Here is a 20496-nt window from a genome sequence, read left to right as displayed (position 1 = left end):
TTCTATCATAACCTGTCTATAGTGCTTCCACATGTACAATGCTTTCTCCACACATTTCAATGCAATTGTCTCTAGGAAGTCTGTTGTCCTTTTTCACCCCAAACCACTGAAGTCAGTAGCCACCTTTGCAGTGGGCTTTGAATGTTAACCTTAGATAGGCAAATAGGAAAGTATTTGCATTACCACAAGTAATGACACCTTACCTTACTACATTTTTGTGTTATTAAATTTAATGCCTTACTCCTGTTATATAAATGTTAATGTTATTGTGCTAGCAAGTTTATTAGCTTGTAACAGACATGCAGTATCCTCTGAAGTTTTTCCGTAGAGCTTAATGGGACCATCAGATCTCAGAAGGACTGAGGGAAACTACTTTTCAGTGGGTTACCCATTATCTGGGTAAGGGTAACTGGGAAAGTAAGAAGGAAAAATTCTATTATCAAGTCCTAGAACTTTCTTTTGTAAAATATATAATCGAATCTCACGATTTACAGCCTTTTTTTCCTATCATGGGCTAATATAATATTTTTTACTCCATGTTTTGTGATGCAGGTCTTTCAGTCCTGGGTCAGTGGTCATATTAGCTGAATCAGCTGCTGGCTATGGGAATAGCTGCTTCACTTTCATGGGCACTATGCACTACGTTTTGCATTAGTTGGGGTTTTGGACCATTATTTGTAAATTTTAAAACCGGGAGTCAAGATAGGTTTGCAGGTATAACTTCTGTAATTTACTGATCACACAGACAACATGCAGGGTGTGTTTCTCCAAGTAGTGCGTAAGAATCCACACTGTGGGTTGGTTGCCTTTCACCTGGAGAAGCAGGAATTAACATGTTCACCCCTCGTCTTAGCTGCATGCAGGGATAAACAAAGGCCTTCATCCTGCCCTGAAAGTACACAAGAGGAATAAATTCAGCTTGTGAAGTCATGCCCATTTCCAGTGAAATATTCAGCAAATATTAATTCTAGGCTTTTATTTTCCTTGAATGTGCATAAATTCAGGCTGCCCAACTGCACTAAACAAGCCTGGGAAAATATGTGCCTTCACCCAGGTTAATCACACAGAGGTAACTACTTGGGTTACAGAAGAAAGTGACTCATCTACAGATGACAAAGGATTAAAAAAAGGGGGGGGGGAAAATGCCCTAAATTTCATTCCCCCTTCCTCTATACTGAGGAGAAACTTAAGGGAGTAATGCAAACACAGAGCTGGAAGAGAAGCTGTGTGTCAGAGTCCAGGTCTGCTGTGGTGAGGAATGAAGGTCATGTAATCCCTTCCAGAATCTGCTGAATCTTGAGTTGAAACTAGATTGATGTCCGAGGGAGGGAGCTGCTCGGTCCCTTTATTTCTTTTGGGAAAAATACTTCTGCTAATTTACCTGATGTCAATGTGATCTCCTCTCTCTTTAGAGTTTCCACATTGACAAGAGCAATCCTATCCACATACGGATTTTATTTTGCTATTTGAAGGCAGATAATTCTAAAATTGCTCCTATGCTCAGTTTGGAATTTACTGGATAATTATGGATAATTATGCTGCCAATGATTCACCAGCAGGGTCTTTCACAAATCTGTAATCAAGCACAAGAAATTGTGGATATGTAGGGGAAATTTTTTTTTAGTAATAGCACTCCTGTGGTAAAGTGCTTTCGACTGAACAATACTAGACAGTGACACTTAAAACATTCGAAAACATCACTAAATTGAAAAAAATACTGAGAAAAAATGACAAATGTGAGTGTGTTTGCATTTTTCCTGGGACAAACATAGGGCAGGTGATTTTGAATCATAGTTCCAGCCTGGCAAAGGAAGCTGATGCAGTAACAATGGGCACCAATGACAAAGGAAAAAGACTATTATCTTTGTCCCCATGAGATGGCACCCTGAACCAGCAGTGCACACAGGGATGGGTTCAAAGTTGGGGTTTTTTTCATGTAAGGAATGTATCACAGGTGTTTTGGTGAGAAGTTATTAATCCAAAGCATTGCCTCTCTGCTTTTGTTTCACAGAAGGTGATCTTTGTACAGTTTCAGAGTAACATGTCAGAGTTTTTAGTATGGTTTACGTATATCAATTTCCCCTTGTATTTTAAATTCCTAGTTATACTGCGAGGCTATTCCAAGTAGTCAGTCAAATCTATGTCTTTATTAAGCTGATTTACACTAAGCATTATGCCTAGTGCTAAGTGTTGGGAGCAACACCTTTAGGGAAAATAGTCAAATCTTCAACAACCTGATCCCATCACATGGAAAGATTAAAGGCTTTGTTCTCACTGAAATCTGTCAGCTGTTTGGTTGCCTATTTCAATTTTTTTTTTCCCCAATAAAACATATACCTGAGTCCAGAAGAGCCTCACAAAAAAAACCTCAAACCAAAAAACCCAGCACAAAAGTGAGCACATTAAAGTATGAGAAATTAATTTCCTGTCTGTTATTAGAAGTAATAACTGGTGAGTAATAGTTCTACGTCAGCAGAGATGTCTGAAGAAAACTATTTTGCTGCCATACGTGTTGGTTCAGTGTGTTGCTATGTTACTATATGCACGTATTGGTGCAGATGCCTTGGGAGGGGAAAAAAAAAGGCAGTTTGTTGCTGTTCAGTTTATGCCTCTCTCAGTGGAACCACAGAGTAATGCTTTGTTTTTGTAAGTGTTATTTTAATTTCAAATTAGCTTGTGGTCGATGTGATCTTTACTAGCATTTCTTATGAAATGAAAAATACTTTGACTATGGTTTATTCCTGTTATTAAATAGTAATATAGACCCATGCTATGTGAAAACTATGAAAAGCTCTGCTGTGTATACCTGTTTACAGACACTGCAGTCTTTCTTACCCTTTGAATATTTCTAATTGTGTTAAAGTTGTAGGCCACTAAAACAAAACAGAAGTGTACAAATAACCTATCACTGGTTTCCTTGCAAGATTCAAAGCTTATTGTGAAAGCTGTAACTCTGTGTGATGATCTTTCATGACTGACAGTGTAGAAAGAGTGCACCAGTTTTGTTCTATTTGTTGTTCAGTCCCACTTGTAGATGATTTCCTATGTGGCCATCTGAATATGCCAGCATTAATTGCAATCAGACATACACCAAGAGTTAGTGATTAGGGGGAAGGAAAAATAAGGACTAGAGTGGGTACTTTGAGCCTCTGAAATAATGGAAATAGTTCTTCATGCTCTGTTGAGCAGCAAGAGTATTCCCTCCCCACAAACAAGCTTGCTTGAAGAGTGGGGAAAAGGCAGCTGGTGATTTTTCCTTTCCAGCAGCATGTAGGAACAGCCTTCCTAGGAGGGAGTGGCAGGGAGAGCCGGGGGAATAAGGACTGAGAGCAGGCTGAGTAACAGGAGAGTCACCTGGTGTGTTGCATCCCTTCTGCAATGAAGTGTGTCTGGCGTGCCAGTTCAGAGATGCAGACACACAAATGTAACTGCCGGATCCTATCATCCAGCAACGTCTTTGGATTTTCCCTTGAGGCCTGGAAGAGTGAGGACAGTAGCTCATTTATTACTTTGCCAGTAGACTGTAACTTGTCTGTGTTAAAAGGCTTCACACTTTAAGATTCAAAGTGTCACATTCCATGTCACATCCCCATTGTTTCTACCTTATCCTTTTACCTTATTCTTTTACCTATTTTTTGATAATATCAAGGTAGGAGGTGTCAAATTCACAGGGAGCTTAAAAATAGTTTTGGTTTTTTCATAAGGAAAAATTGTTATTGGTTCTGTTTTTTTTTAATGTGGTGGCAGAAAGCCAGGTCATAATAGGTGTGAGTTGAAAATAGTTTGAGATTAAACTGAACAGAACTAATTTAGTGAAAGGTAAATGAGGGACACGGAGATGCTGATGCAAGTAGTTGTTATTCAGTCAGACTGAGGAAGAGTGTTCCTGGACACAGGGACAACTGCATCACTTCTTGTCCTGTGCAAACTTCGACTATAAACATCTTCTTACTTTTCAAGTCAGCATCTTCTGCTTTTACACATCTTCCGCTTTTACACATCTTCCTTGTTGGGCTGTAAGTAAGATCCAGTTATATGCCAGCAATTCCCATAAATCTGAATAAGTTGCTAGCAGGAAGTCACAGTTATTTTAACACTGCCTCCAAGAGCAAGTGAGACCAAACTGTCCATTCTTAGGGGAAGCAAGACTGCCCCGTGAGTCGCTCAGTTACCAGAGCCAGTGTGGACTTCTTCACTTGAAGCATAACATTTACAGCAGTAATTACTAGTTTCGTGGCACCATGATCAGAATTAATTAATTTTTGAGCACTAACTAGGTCAGACTGAAGGATTCTGTACTGCTACATAGTGCAAGATCTCAGCCATTGCAGAGTGGTTACCCAGTGAAGTGTAAGTGATGTTTACACACCTCCATCTTTCCATCAAGGGAAAGGCAGAGCCCTTTCCCTTTCCCACTGTTCAGCCTTTTGAGGCACATACTTCTATCTGTATTTCCCACCTATGAGTGGGAAGGAAATGGATCTGGTGAGTAGTGCTGTCTCTATGAAGGCAGTCTGCCTGTTGTCCACCTCTCTACAGCTTATCCAGAAGCTCCTGAGCCACTTCACAGTGACCATACTTGTTAGACCTGGGTCTGAAAAAAGGTTTGCTTCTGCAGAGTTGGCAACACTTGGCTTTAGATTACCTGCAGACATCTGAGAAGAGTCTGGCAGCCAACATTACTGTGTATTTTCATAAACATTTCTCTTACAGAAGGCTTAATTAGATACATAACAATGGTGTCCCAGATGGCACAGTTTAGCTAGGTGGCCTGTGTCTTATTTTAATTGCCTAAACATATCCACACCCTATCTTTGTTATGAATTCAGTTATGAAAAAGGATATGAATTTTAAATTTGCTGTCTGGCAGTGATGGAAGGTGAACTCCATCTGCCTCACAGCAAAAAAAAAAAAAAAAAAATCATTTGGGTAATAAGAGCTTAGGAGCCTTTTGGAAGGAAACATAGGTAGGACCTGATCTGGATGCTGTGGTGTGGCCTGAGTTATGCTCAAAGCAACACAGAAACATGTCGTTCCAGAAGGAGATACCATCTCCCCAGTTCCCACTGTCACCAAGGAAGTACTGTGTTGGTGAAAATGTGTCCTTTGGTGTCCTACCCCTTTCATTTGGGCAGCTGGGCACACCAGCACTTCAAACCTGAAAGCAAATTCAATTATCTTGCTTATGCCTTTGGTAGTCTAAAATATGCAGGGCCACCTGGGGTTACTCAGGTGTGAACCTGAGCTGTTCCTGTGGTGTGGGGCAGTTCCCTCATGAGGACTGAGGGGCAGCCATGGCCTCCCAGGGGGTACTTGCTGGTGTTGTCTGCTGTGGGCAGTTCGGCTGCCCAGCCAGGGAATTGTGTGGAGCAGGGGTAGGACACCTCTTTCTTGGTAAGGACTGCATACTTCTTTCAAATTATAGAAAATAGACCTGGTGGGCTGCACCGGAACCTCTCCCTCTCCCTTTCTTTTCCCACCCTGTTATGTTCATCGGTACTAACGTGGGCTGTATTACATGAACCCAGTGGTGCCCATTCTGGAAGTGAAGGGATGGGATTTTCTGTTCCCCTACCACCTCTGGGGACAGCTGGCAGCAGGGAAAGCTGCTCCCCTGCAGAGGACCTGGCTGCTTATGGGAGGGAGCTTTGCTTTACAGCAACAAGATGTTTTCCTTTGAGCATTAACTCCAGTTTGACCTTGGGCTTTTTAGGCAGCCAAACACATACATATGCCTCTTAGGCAGAGTCAAGATACTGTCTTAATGCATATACAGATGCAAAGTGCCCAGCCACACACTTCTACGTGTTTTGGTTGTCTTCTGGGTCTCCTTTTCACTATTACAATTTTTCTGCAAATAGCGGTAATACCAACTGCAGTTTCTTGAAGTGCTGATTTTGCTGAGAAGGTCTTTTAATTGCTCGTCAACTCCTGCATTTTCTCCTTCATAGCCTTCGTTCATTCTTGTCTGGTGCCTTTTGTACTGTGCTTGCTGAAGGCAACAAACAGGGCTGCTCTTTCCTGCCAGAGCTTGTTGTTGTCTTCAGTGGCTGGGCAGGCAAAGACAACTCTGGTGTGAATCATTTTGCTCCTCCAATGTAGGAGTTGCCTCGAAGAGTGATTAAGGGACGGGAAAAAAAAAGCGAGAGTGAGAGGGAGTGTGTGTGTGTGCGCACAAATTGAGGTTGGGAAAGTGGGAGTGGTGTCAATGAGTAGTCAAGTAACAGAGTCTTCTGCTCAGCAAGGTTTCAGCACGGGCAGCTGGTTCTTCGTGCTGTGCTCAGGTCATTGATTCGTTTACCAGGATTATAGCCTTGCAAAGTAAGTACAGCTTTTCTTCATTCTCTGATATTTTAATTTATGCCGAGCTAATAGTTAACAAATCTTGGCTGTGAAACATAATTGTATGAGGGAGTGGGATAAGGAAATTTGAACAGAAAATGTACGTATGGAATTGAAGAAGCTTTTTTTGCCTTCCCAAATGACAATGTTTTGGTTTCATTTCAAAACTGCTGCAATTGCTATGCTAGATTTCTTTCTCCCTGGAAAGATTCATTGGAAGCAGTGAATAAGATCTGGCAGGTGAGACATCATGGGCATTAGGAATTATTAAAATATTGAGGTTTATTGCTGGCTATTCCCATATCAGAAAAAGCAGGTTGTGTATGATGCTATGAAAATCACCCATGTGCCAAAGTATGATTTAGGTTGGTTTTTAAGCCTCTGCTAGAGAGGAATATTCCTCTCCTTTTCTGCAGAGGTGTGTGCGCTCTGCTCTGTTTGCTCCAAGTTATTAACCAAATGACTAATCTGCACTCATTTAAAGTGAAGGACAGGAACTTAGGCCTAGTAATTACAAATTTATTTTCAGTGCGACCATTTAGTTTGAACAATTCATTGGCTACTGAAGTACAACAAAGCCTATTGCAGTGGCTTGTTTCTCTTTCCTTCCTGGAGTGACTTTCCCTGCTCTTTTGCTGACAGTGCTTTTTCCTCAACCATATGGGGTGCTCTGGTCCCGCATCAGTCTGATATCTTGCATTTCTCAATGTCTGTTCAGAGGAAATTATGTCCTTGTTTTTTTATCCAGGTAGTTTGCCAGGTGAAGAGTTGTCATTTCTGTAGAAGAAGAAAAGGCTCACAGAAATCTTTTATTTCCTTTGTTTCTTGTGTTTGCTGAGTAAGAGTTGAAGTGGGGTCATGTTAAACACTTGATCTAGTTTCATATTAATGCCTCACTTGTGAAATTTGCATGTGGGTTGTTTCATATAATTCGTCCTTTTGGAATTTTGTTTGGACTGGAGAGACTACAGTGCTGGCACTCACAGTTCCTGAGATATAGACCCAATATAACCCCCAGCACTGGATGGCCAGCATTGTTGGTGCTTTATCTGCCACAGGTGTCTTCTCCTGGAAGGACTGTTTAACTGAGACAAGAATAAAATAAATACTTGCTCTGTTTTATCGGATTTTTCCTGCCATACAGCTAGCTTGACTTGTCAGATATTTCTACTCAGATGTTGCTATTCTTTTGATTATAATTTTAAATATAAGTTATATTTAGATTTACCCTTAGTAAGCAGATAGTAAACAAAGCTTTCCTGGTTTTTTTTTTGTTTTTTTTGGGGGGGGGGGGGGGGGGGGGGGTTGTTGTTGAGTGACTAAGCAAAAATGCTGTCTTATACCAATAAAAAAGTTTAAATCAGGTTTTTCTGAACTGGTTCAGTAGCCTTTCAGCTCCCTTCTGTATTTGAAAATGTTTCTTTCATGCTATGACAGTCAGTTTTAAATAAAGCTGGGTGGATTGCAAGCTCCAAGTGCTTAGAAGATGCCCCACTGCTGCGGGCCTTTCTGTAAATGCTGACATCCTGCTTTCCTGGGAAAGGAGGGACCCAACAAGAATGCATGCAGCAGGCCTTTTTAAAATTTCATTTTCAGTTTTTTGACTCCTCCCTGTTTGAGGGTTCCCTGTGATTACTGACTCAGGAGCTACATCTGATTTCTGAGACTGTTAATGGGCAGCTAATGGGCTTTCCTCTCACTGGGAGCCTCAACCCTTCTCAGTTGTCTGGAACTGGCTTTACTGGACTTGCAAGGCTTGGGGTGCTCAAGGCTTTAAAGAAATTTAAGATTTTTTACTGTAAGTTCTTTTCAGTAATATGAATGTTGTGAGCTCTTAAATATAATAATAATAATGATAAAAAAGAATATGGTTAGAATAGAATAGAATGGAATATAATAGTCATTAATAAATGGAGAATAAAAAACTGACTGACCGGTTGAAAAAGATGGTGGAATAGACATTATCATTTACTATCCAGCCAATCATTCAAGGTTAAGGGTGCAACTGACCTTTTTTTCCCAACAAAATGCCCTGAATGGTCCTTATTTCAATAGTAGCATTAAAAGAAAGAAATTAGAATGGAGAGCTTTGCCACTACCAGAAAGAGTTTCACTCTGCATGAAAGAAGCTTTGAGAGTATCAGCAGTTAGTGGATGAACAAAGGTAAATAAATGGTTCACCATGAAATACCTCCTGTTTTTCTCACTGAAAAGAAACATTGAAACTTTATAAAAAAGGATCGAACATTAATACTATCAGAGTTACTAATGAGGTCAGAGGAGTTTTTAAGCCATGGTACAGCTTTTAACTGGCATAAGAAGAAGAGTTTAATTAAATTATGTAAAATTTCCTATTTTATTTTCTTACTCTGAATGTCTTGCAACCCAAGGAAGTGAAACACAGCGCATCTACATCTCAAAGTCAACATTAGGCTGGAAAGGAACAAGGGGTATTTTAATTGGTTATGATTTCATGTTGATTTTTAGCTTGTAAGGAAGATCCAGAGGCCTAAATAGAATAATATCATGCCAGCCAATACTGAATAAAATACTTTACTTCATTAACAAATTAAGTTTTTTTCAGGTGTATGGCATGACTCGTGAGATTCTTTGTATTATTTGTCTTTTTGAGGGTGGTAGATGTTTATTGAATGACGCATTCTTGGTTCACTGGGTAATTTTCCACCAGTTGCTCAGTAAGAAATACCTGTGAAGTTAGTACTTGCCCCAGATGTTCAATTTTGGGGGGTGTTGGTGGTGTGGGGTGGGGCAGAGAGAAAGGGACTGAGAAGCAGACACAGTATACGTGTGTTCGTGAGAGAATGTTGAGTTAATGGCAAAGATAAGGTTGGTAGCCTATGCAGGGGAATTTATTTAAGACACGCACAGGCACAAAAGAGCACATTTGTGATGAGAAATGGCAGGGAGGCATTTTAAGGAATGATTTTATGTTTGCTTCTTTGCCCCTGTTGTTGCAAGTTACTCCCTCAACAGCAGTCTCAGTCCTTCAAACTTGTTCTGTCTTTTGCCACTGTCCTGCCTAAAGCTCTCCTCCTTTAAGGTGCTGGCAAGCTCGACTTTTCTGGTAATTAGTTGCATTCATGCCTGAGAAATTGTGTCTACATAAATGAGGTGGATGGTTGCAGTGCTAGGCTGGCACTTGGTCCTCTCTTTGCACCCATAAGATCTCTGAGAGGTTTCCTGAACCTCATTATGACATCAGCTCGATGCCTGCTGATGCTGCAAAACAGAATCTCTCATGGAAAATTTCTCTTTACCAAGCAGCTGCCAGAGACTGCCAGAGTGGATTGTTGATTGGAAGGTGGACAAGTCCAGCCAGACCCATTCTGAATTCAGAGTCTGGCAAAACCTCTGGATGTTGCGAAGCGTGCTCCTCTGTATTTTTATGTGGAGATAAATTTCTCCAGTGAAATATGTTCATTGTTTGCTGTCTTTAAGACAAATTCTTTTTCTTTTTTTTTCCTTCCCCCAGTGGGAGGGGATTTGTTAGCAAACAGTTTGTTGCTAATACCAACAGTCAGAATATTTTTGCAAGAGTGCAGGGCTGGTTAGGTGTGCTTTTCAAATGCTGACTTAAAAAGCCTTGGTTTAATGCCAGTATATCTTTTTTCTTTTTTAACTTGATTAAATGCTGTGAATTTCACTAACCTTTTATACTGCATCTTTTAGCCTAAAACAAATTAGCTGTCACATAAAACAATTGCCTTACCTAATAGATCCAAGAACATGTATAAGTTAATTAAAATAAAAATAAAGACATTTATTTTGTAAAAGGCCTTCTGTAGTCAAACAGGTCTTATGAGTAAATCAAAGTGTTTTCTCTACTGTGTTGCAGGCAAATTACATGCCTGTTCTGTTACTCCCACAAAAAAATAGTTATAAAAATTTATAACTACCACAAATTATTTGGAAGTCATTATGGCTGTCAAATACCACAGCTGCTCTAGAGTGTCTCTGTACAATGGTGTCAGATGTTCAGCTACATTTGGGAAGTAGAACACATGCAAGAATTCCCATTTCCTTTCTGTCTCTGTCAATAGCTTTGATGGAGATGTTTAGCACCAATTTTAACAGCTTCCTCTTTTTTAGGGATACATGGTATTGGGGGCATAGTAGTGTCAAATTCACTATGCCAAAGGGGTCATCTTCTGTGTGATTGCTGGTCTAAAGCCAGACTTGTGCTATTGACTGAAATTCTGTGGTTCACCCTTGTTGGCTTGAATCTACACAAATGTGCTTATACTGAAGTGCAGCTTCAGGTATGGGAAAGCAACTTGGAAGATGGGAATAGTCTCTGGCTTTCCCAGAGCATGGACAGCAGCAACTGTGCCTTGCCATTCCTGACTGCATGGGTCATGTAACAGTCCTGTGGCAACTGCAGTTACTGAGAGTGGCTAGGACAACCTTTGAGTTAAAACAGTGTAAGTGATGGGTGGGCACACAGCAGTATTTTTTAGAAGGCCTCCTTTAAGTTTCTAAAACAATCTCAACCTACAGGACCAGACAGCTTTCTGGAGACTTCTAGCAAGGCCAGGGATAATGGGCAATCAACCCTAAGAGGAAGGACATGTACCAAAGCTAAAGATTTAATGGACAATTAGCCATGAAGCAAGAGATAGAGAAGTTATGAGAACATTAAAGACCTGTCAGAGCCAGGAGAGCCCAGAGCCTAGGTGAAGTACCTTCTGAGTTGGCACATTTTAAGAGTATCAATTAAAAACAGATTAAATGAATATATTATCCAATCTGACTCAGTGTGTGTGGGTCACCCTGACCTACACAGATTTTCTCAAGTGCTTCTGATAATACTGGCTCTACATAACGTGGCATTGCCCGCTGTCACTTGACAATGGTGGCTATTACTGAATGTCTCCTCTCCTCTCCTCTCCTCTCCTCTCCTCTCCTCTCCTCTCCTCTCCTCTCCTCTCCTCTCCTCTCCTCTCCTCTCCTCTCCTCTCCTCTCCTCTCCTCTCCTCTCCTCTCCTCTCCTCTCCTCTCCTCTCCTCTCCTCTCCTCTCCTCTCCTCTCCTCTTCTCTCCTCCACACCCACTCCAGATACTGGTGCCAGCCTCTTTCAGTGCTCTAACCCAGCCCCAGCACAGCAGGAACTAGAATTACAACCTGAGTCATCTCTCTTTTCCCTTTTTCATTTCAGGATGACAATGGACGCTCTGCAACTAGCGAACACTGCCTTTGCAGTTGATATGTTCAAAAAGCTATGTGAGAAGGACAAAACAGCCAATATTATTTTTTCCCCACTGTGTACCTCAACGTCTCTGGCTCTGGCATATAAAGCTACGAAAGGTGATACTGCAGACCAAATTAAACAGGTAAGCTGTCAGCAACCTGTTCTGTGGCTGCAAAATTATATGGCTGTTGTAGGTGTCTTTCTTACTGACTCTTGTTAACGTTCTCCTGGATGTCTGGTTCTCGTGTAAGACAAACTTCAAACCATCCCTCCAAATTTCCTCAATGGTTCCACACTCCATGGCCCTGCACAGCAAAAGGTTGCAACTCTGTCTTAAAGAAAAATCTTTTCAAGCATGTACAAGGTGGAAGTGGACATGGCAGAGTCCTTACAGATGTACTAAAGCCTTGTCTCCTTTTAGCGTAGTGTTTCTGGCTACAAGTCACGGTCCAGATCACTGCATTTTCTGGGTAACTGTTATTTTATTATTCAAGAATGCTTAAGCTTTACGGAATTGAAAATGATTTTGCCATTGCTGTCAGCAGCAAGTATGTGTAGCAGCCCTGTCACTGACTTTTCCCCTTTCTCCAGCAGTACTGTGAAGAGGAGGTGGGTGCAGTGGAAGGGGCACAATTTCATCCATGTTTCTCCTTACAAGCAGCTCATGATGTTCGAGGGGTTTCCAGCTCCATGATCCAGCATGGCAGTCATGATTCAATCAGTTTATGGAGCTCACACTGTGGTGCAGGGAGTCAGCCCGGCAGCCTTGTCTGCTGCCTCTGTGCAAGCAGAGATTGAGCTGGATCCTTTTTATCCCAGTGAGGGTCCCCATGGTTTCTGCAGTTACCTAAAGGTGCATGAAATGCAAATTAAGTATGCAGTTGTATGCTGATTATCACCTGGCTCAAAGAGACTCTCTACATATTTGAATGTATTTTTCCTCCCTTGGGAATTCCTCCATGTACTTTCTCATTCACTGAAAGTACCCATGAGCACAGCCTTCTGTGCCCTTACTTATGCCACAGATTACAGGGAGTCTTGTGCTGTTCACAGAATATGTCCATGAAAATCATAGAATCATAGAATGGTTTCTGTGGGAAGGGACCTTAAACCCCCTTGCCATAGGCAGGGACATCTTCCACTAGACCAGGTTGCTCTGGACCCTACCCAACCTGGCTTTGAAGACTTTCAGGGATGGATCTTGTAAGCACTGCAAATTTTTCCAAACAGCATTTTAAAAAAATAATTAAAATTAAAATGGTACCCTGAAGCTCCCTCACCATTTCAAAATTCAAGCATTGTCGTTCTGATGGGAAAGTTAAAAATATTACCCTGCCCTTATTTTGTTTTCACTTGTGTCTGCAATTTGCTTTGAGCCATTCCATAATAACAAGTTAACCTGCACATCCACAAATGGAGCTCTGTTACACAAGCGCACTTACGTTTCATATTTCTCTAGTGGTATTTAAAAAGTGCTGACTACAGATGCTAAGGAGAGCTTGGTATGCTTTTAAGTGTAATATCTTCTATTTTCCATGTCTATTCTAGCTTCTGCCTGCCCCTGAGTTTGTACTTGGGTTTTAAATACTAGATTCAAAAGGCGCCGGATTGGCAGCTGTACTCTGGAACATCAGTCAATAAACTTATGCCAAAAATTCTCCAAGGTAGAGAAGCTGCAGTAGTTTTCTCCTCCAGCCTAGTTCCCAGGCACAGAACCCTTCTGCATTTAATATGCAAAGAGATAAAACTGTTGGAGAAAAAGGAAATAAGTTGAGAACATTGTTTCTAAGGAAATGGACTTGGAGTTTGGCTATGAGAGCTCTGCTGCTGCTGTGTTGGGAGTTTATTTCTTTCTTCTCCCGCTGAGCAAGGAGAGGGGAGGACATGGAGGGGTGACTAAGGCAGAGCAGCAATTTTGTATGTGAAGGTGTGATGTGTTCTGGGAAAAAGAGCAGGAGTGATGTACAAAGGGAAAAGAAGGTTACAAGTGCCTGCTGTGCCTCATGAGGGAATTTGAGGCAGGTGAGAAGGGTTGGACAGGCTTCCTGTAATGAAACAGCCACCATCAAAGATCCTGTAATAAGTAGGCATTAAAACTGTAATTCATATTTATAGGGTTATTTTTGAACAAAGGCATCATTACCCCAGTATTTCCTAGAACTGGACTTGTCATTCCCAGGAGTTGGGAGGTGGCCACGTGTGGGTCAGCAGCCCTACCCACAGTTATACTGTGTCTACAAAACCAGACACAGTTATCTTTATCTGATCAGTTTTTGCTGAGATATCATGTGATGTCATGTATTAGTCACAGCAGTCAGAAAACCTGATGGTCTGTCAAGCAGTTTTAAAGGTGTAGCCCACTTCTAGAAAGGAGATTATCTGGGACTCTCACGTATCTGGCTTTAAAACTTCAGGATTTTGGGTGGGAATGTGAGTTTGGCAAAAACATTATGACTCTGTACTATGGATTTTTAGTTGACTAAGTCACATCGCCATCATGAACAGCTCTGCTAGCTTCCTTGGATTGCTTATAGGAAAGAAATGCATTTGGAAAAAGTTCTGGTAGGATCAGGTTTTTTAGATTTATGTAAGCATGCCAAATACATAAATGATTTTTGAGTAACAACAGTGAGAAGCTCTGTCATTAGCTTAAATACAAAAAGCCACAGCTCTGGTCACAAACTAGCATTATTTTTTGCTAAGCTAGGAATGTTTAGACAATAATGATAATAATAATAATAAAAGATGCTTAGTGTTTTATCATGTTCATTTAACAGGTGCTCCATTTACAAGATGTCAAAGATGTTTCTTTCGGGTTTCAAACAATAACTTCAGATGTTTCCAAACTCAGCTCTTTCTTTGCACTGAAAATGGTCAAACGGCTCTTTGTAGACAAGTCTCTCAATCCTACCACAGTAAGTACTGCAGGAAAACCCTGGTGCTATGAATTGCTTGGCCATCATGTTGATGGATTATGGTGTCAGACTGCAATGTTTTTTAAAATAAATTCTCTTACTTTTGGCTGTTGGTTGACTGGACTCAAATGATAAACAGCATAATATTGTCTGCTGCCATAAAGGTTTGTAGGAGGATGGATGAGTCTGCTGCTTGACCCCAAGCTGTGCAACTCTTACAACACTTTTAGTTCTTTCATTAATATGGTTTAGGTCACTAGTGAGTTTGGTTTTGAGTGCAACATAACTTCTATGCCACATCAAAGTCTTTGCATTGCAAGTATGAGTGAAAATGAGTATAAAAAAATTGGTGGTGCAAGTGTGTGTCCAGTTCACACACCCAAGTAATTACTGCTTTAGTTTTAAGCTTTAGTTTTCTTAATGTGCCTGAGAAGGCAGAAGCCTGACTATTGAAGCAACACAAGTGAAGAAGGTGGTGTTTGGCCTTTTAACTTATGAACCTTGCAAAAAACTGAGAAAAATGCTGTGTGTGTTGGGGTTTTTTTTGCCAAAGTTGTCTTTGAGTAGAGTTCCAAGCAAGGATAACATTAGCCTAAAACTGATATTTCAGAAAGCTCAACATGCTGCAGTGATGCTGTGATTGGATCACCTGCTGTTCAGCCTCTGCTACAGCAAAGGCCAGCACCCATCCAGAGCAATAAATGTCTCCCCTGGTGAGGACAGACATGATGGGAGCAGACTGTGGCCTCTATCTCAGTCTTGCTCAGGCCTGGACTGAGGGTTGTTTTATCCTGTCAAACTCTGGCAACATGGTCGCTCCTGCAGTGTCCAAGTCACTTCAGCTGCTGATGTAACACCATCGGACTGAAGATGACCTTGGGAGTGATGTGCTGGATGCAGGCGTGCGTCCTTGTTGTCTCCTATAGTTACGTAACGGCTTCCTCGACTAATAATTGACTCCTCAGCTACCCAATGGCATTTAACCAAGCATGACTTTGGTTACTTGTGTCTTTCAGGACTTCGTCAACTCCACAAAGAGGCCTTTTCCATCTGAACTGGAATTAGTGGAGTTCAAAGAAAAAACTGAGGAAACCCGACAAAAGATCAACAAATCCCTTTCAGAGCTAACTGATGGTGGGTACAGCTTAACCTTGGGGATGCTGTTTGCCTCTTCAGAGAAAGATCTTTAGCCTGGTGACACGTCTTTAGGAGTAAATACATAGTGAAAGCAGACTAGGCCTACTATTTGCATTAATGAGGATTAGCAGCATCAGCCTGTTTTGAAATCACTGACTTCACTGCTGCAGCACTTCTGAAGGCAGAAATGTGAGATTGACCTTGTATTAGCCTTGGGGAAAGCTGCTCACATTTGACTGCAGCAGGATGGTTTGGGAGAATGACAGGTCCTGGCTGTGGAGCATCACAACATGTAAAACCAAAACATCGAACCCTCTAATTCCTTTAAAAGCTTCATTGTACTGGGAAGTTCTTGTTGGACTCTGAATTCCAGGCTGTTAATTAATATCTCAGCTGCTTTTGCCAGCAAGGGTGCCACAAGCAGATGTGGGTCTCTCATTTGCTGTCCTGTGGAAGCCCCAGCAGAGGTGGCCCTGGGGTTGGTTGCCACCTGTTGCCCTCGTGTGGTGCAAATATGGAAACACCGTGCACGAATCCGGTCCTTCCCAGGCTGGCACAGGTGCCCATGGGGAGGCACCTCACCCTGCCTGTGCCGCTCGAAGAGAGGACTTGCCTCCCCAGTGCTCTGAATTCAGGGTCATTTATGGCAGTGCTCGAGCAGATCTAAAACAGAGAGAGTGGGACATGGCGTTCACCTACTCTTTTGAGGTCTGTAGCGGTATTTGGTTATTGACTGTAATCTGAGCAGCACTTTTTGTTATCCTGGTTATTTTATTCTCATGTGTCAGTCTAGAAAAGAGTAGCTGCTAATTTGAAACTTCCCTTCAAGTCTTGCTCTCCAAATGACAAATGTTTTTTCACTTAAACCTGTTGAATTGCGCTGAAAACTCAGCACCTTCTTTAAGGTACTGAACAAAAGCAGGAGATGTAGTTTTGATTGCATGCGATATAAACCAATGAAACATGTCATTTGGAAGATCTGCCTCTATCCCAAACCCCATATCAAGAATTAAGATGCGCTTCTAAGTAAGTGCTCCTTTTTGAAATTTTCTGTTAGAAATAAAATCTTTTATCTGTGAGATGCAGGACACAAATGTGTTTAGTTCAGTGAAATATTACCATATTAGCTTAAAGCAATTGATATACCATTAATGTATTGTTGTATTAACAACCATCTTAAACCTGTTCACAGGAAAAATGGAGACTGTTTTGAATGAGGATAGTGTAAGTGACCAGACTCAGATCCTTCTACTTAATGCAGCTTATTTTGTCACAAACTGGATGAAGAAGTTCCCAGAGACAGAGATCAAAGAATGTCCTTTTAAAGTCAACAAGGTATGTTCTGAAAAAAAAAAAAAAAAAAAAAAAAAAAAAAAAAAAAAAAAAAAAAAAAAAAAAAAAAAAAAAAAAAGAAAGCTGCTCTTTCCTTGCATGAAAATGCAAACTTTGAGCTAACAAGAGAAAATGAGAAATGTTTATTACCATGGCATTCTTAGACTCTATCTAATTTTACACAGTGTTGCAAGGGTTCCAGACTGTCCTGGGAGTATTTTTAGACAACATGAGCTGAGTATAAGTGGTCAGGAGCATCCATTATCTGCAAGGAGATGAGCATTCATGTGCATGGGTGGCTTTTTCCAAGAGATTGGAAGGTTGCAGGTACAAGAGGCTGCATCCCAAACCCTGCAGAGGTGAAGCACATTGCATTTCTTGAGCTAGTGAAATGTGTGCAGTTGTGTCACCTCTTTGAGTACATCCCTTAGGTGCCTGGCCCTGTGTTTTCCTCTTCAGAGATGTCATCCCATCAATCTTCCTCATTCTAGTCAAGCTCAGGACTGCAGCCCTCTGCATATCAGTCCTGCTTAGCCATGAGGCTCAAGTGGGAGTAGCACCTGTGGCTGGTGCATTCAGGAATCTGTGACTAGTGATGAACATTGTAATCAGACAACTTTAAGCCAAGATACAAAGCTGCACAACATTTGTGAGATAAAGAGATTATATTCCAAATATACACACACATACATATAGAGAGAGATGCAGGAACAAAGTCAGAGTTTCAGGTTCACTGAAAATATTCATAAATTATTTCATAAGCCAATAGTTCCAGCTAAAAAAGTTTTAAAATCATACAATCAACACTAAGATTTTTAAGTGAAACATCTCAAGGTTGTTTTTTCCCCTAAAGTAACATTTTTCTACTGAATTTGAATTTTGAACGTTTTCGTGTGGGCAGAACAGTTTTTAAATCTTCCCTATGAAATAAAGTGTTTTGTTTTGTTTTGTTCAAAAGCAAAGACTTAGGGATTTAGGTGAGCCTGAAATTTCTTCTGATTCTGTTTCAACTCCTGAACCAAAATATCAATTATTGGTCTGAACAGTGTGACCTTCACTGTTGAACTGTGCTCAGTGCTTGACGCTTGCTAGCATTACAATGCCACATAGACAGTGTAGTTGGTAGCACTCTGTGAAAAGGCGTGAAGGGCCACCAATACTAGCTAAATTGCTCTTTAAGGCACATCCCCAATATGTTGCTATTGTATTAATTAGAATTCTGTTCCACTTTTCTTTGCAAAGCTGCCTACTGTAAAAAGCCAACAGTCTCTCACTGCTGCTTTCATTACCTATGAAAGCCAACAAATTCTCTGGTGGTAACTCAATCTACCACTTCCATGCAAGCTTACAAACTTTCTTCTGCCACCATTGTATCTGTGAATTAAAAGGAATGATAGATTTTTTTCCTCTGTGTTTTGCAGACTGAAACTAAACCAGTGCAGATGATGAATCTGGAAGCTACTTTTTGCCTGGGCTATGTAAAAGATTTAAATGTTGCCATTCTTGAGCTCCCATGCCTTAACAAACATATAAGCATGCTCATTCTCCTGCCCAAAGAGATTGAAGATGAGACCACTGGCTTGGAGAAGGTGAGAGAAAAAAATAGAATTGCTATGATACTTCCTTTGGAAACAGCCCATATAATGCCATATGTTTATGGAAGATTTTTGTTATTTAGAAGCAATGCATAAGGAAACAAAAAATAACTTTCCTGTGAATTTACCTTCTCATTCTGCTTCTCTGTTCCTAGTCTTTGTGGCATCATCATTTTCACCATGTCCACGTGTGAGGCTGTAAATGAGGCTTTGTTCTAGATAAGGAGTGCACAGAAAGCAGTATAAAGTGTAGAAGGTGCCCTTATTTCTGGTGTCCTTATTTTTTTTTTCAATTGACATGTATCCATGATTTATTTTACTAAGGTCTTACACTTCTCCAAGTTTTAATTTTAAGCAGAGGTGCCTGAAAACGAGACATTTTTAATTACAATTGCACATAAATGTGAAAATTAATATGGCATTTCCTACAGAACAACAATTTCTTATGTAATTTCTCTGTGAAAATTTTAGAACATATTTTCACCCCTCTTCAAAGTTTATTAATGACTAAGTAATTAATAATATTAATTAATACTAAAATTATTTAAGGATTAAAAAACTGATGATCACGCAAGTCTCCTTTGTAATTTGCTGCAACTAGCCACAAATTTTAAAGGCAGGCAGAATCTGTCTTTGCAGCTGTAAGATACTTTTATATGTTGGAGTAAATTATGGAACACACCTATCATAAAATGCAAGTGAGGCCTTTCCTCATACCAGCTTGTTGTGGACCCACATTCTGCTTCCTCCCTTTCCAGTTTTAAAAAAAATTGCGTGGACGGCTGCATGTTTGTTTAAGATCAGGCTCTGTATTTGGATTTTCTGTCCCAAATACCAGCAATTTCATTACTCTGTAGGGTCAGGAATAAAGACTTTTGGATCTCTGCCAGTTGGCCAGGTGTAACTTGGGTAGGGACTGTCTTCCTCAGGTTCCTTCATTTGGCTGTTGAGGTAATTGGTTATCTAAAGCTTGCCACAAGACCGCATGCAGAAATGCTGCTCCAGAGGCGTGTCCCATGGATTCAATCATACTTTCATCAATGTAACTGAGAGTGTGTTAAGCCTGAATGCTATGGTTGTGAATTTATTTATTTATTTATTTATTTTTTGGAGTCTTGATAGGAGTGACAAGTTCAGGAATGGTCTTTTTTCCCCCTCTCTCTCTTTCCTTGGACTGCTCATTAATTTCCTTTGTTCCCTTATGCTTTCAGCTGGAAAAGGCACTGACCCCTGAGACATTATTACAGTGGACCAATCCCAGCATGATGGCCAACACCAAAGTGAATGTATTTCTTCCAAAGTTTAGCGTGGAAGGTGACTATGACCTGAAGCCACTTCTGGAAAGCCTGGGAATGACAAATATCTTCAATGAAAGTGCATCAGATTTCTCTGAGATGTGTGAGACAAAAGGTGTGGTTGTGTCAAAGATCATCCATAAAGTCTCCTTGGAAGTAAATGAACAAGGTGGTGACTCCCGAGAGGTACCAGGATATCGGATTCTGCAACACAAAGATGAATTTAAAGCTGACCATCCATTTATCTTTTTGTTTAGACACAACAAAACTCGCAACGTGATTCTTTCGGGCCGATTCTGTTCTCCTTAGGTGGGGCACGTTCATTATGAAAAAGCACAATTACATTTGTGATGGTGCACACTCCTGTAAAGCTTTTCTTCCTCACTATCACCTTTGAAAGGAAATGTAAGAGGTTCATATATTGGCTGAGTAATACAATGTACTCTACATATGCAGCAGAACTAGTTTCTCTCCTTTTGTTTTCTCCCCCGTAGCAGAATAATTTCCACTGTGAAGAACGCACCATATTTTATTGAGAAGTATCCCAGTTTCAGCAACAAGAACATTTGGTTCCTCTGTGACACTTTTTTCCCAAAATGAAGTGAACTGAGAGCCTGATTTAAGATAGACCAGGAGCTGGAAAGGGCTCTAGGAGGAATAGCTGCATTCCT

At 40.7% G+C, this 20496-nt stretch overlaps 1 protein-coding gene across 1 annotated transcript; it reads left to right on the top strand.

Moving 5' to 3' along the window:
* The first annotated feature begins 6191 nt into the window (after positions 1 to 6191).
* SERPINB5 (serpin family B member 5) lies at positions 6192 to 20460 on the top strand. Its single transcript, XM_008637087.2, has 7 exons — positions 6192 to 6321; positions 11519 to 11693; positions 14329 to 14466; positions 15483 to 15600; positions 16796 to 16938; positions 18357 to 18524; positions 19742 to 20460. Exons 2-7 carry the CDS (start codon positions 11520 to 11522, stop codon positions 20132 to 20134), a joined length of 1134 nt encoding a protein of 377 aa, XP_008635309.1. The 5' UTR covers positions 6192 to 6321; position 11519; the 3' UTR covers positions 20135 to 20460.
* Positions 20461 to 20496: the final 36 nt, after the last annotated feature.

The sequence above is a fragment of the Corvus brachyrhynchos genome, unplaced genomic scaffold (genome assembly GCF_000691975.1).
Source record: "Corvus brachyrhynchos isolate BGI_N302 unplaced genomic scaffold, ASM69197v1 scaffold237, whole genome shotgun sequence".
Lineage (NCBI taxonomy): Eukaryota > Metazoa > Chordata > Aves > Passeriformes > Corvidae > Corvus > Corvus brachyrhynchos.
The sequence above is the reverse complement of the archived record's forward strand: the minus strand, read 5'-3'. Positions and strand labels throughout refer to the sequence as shown.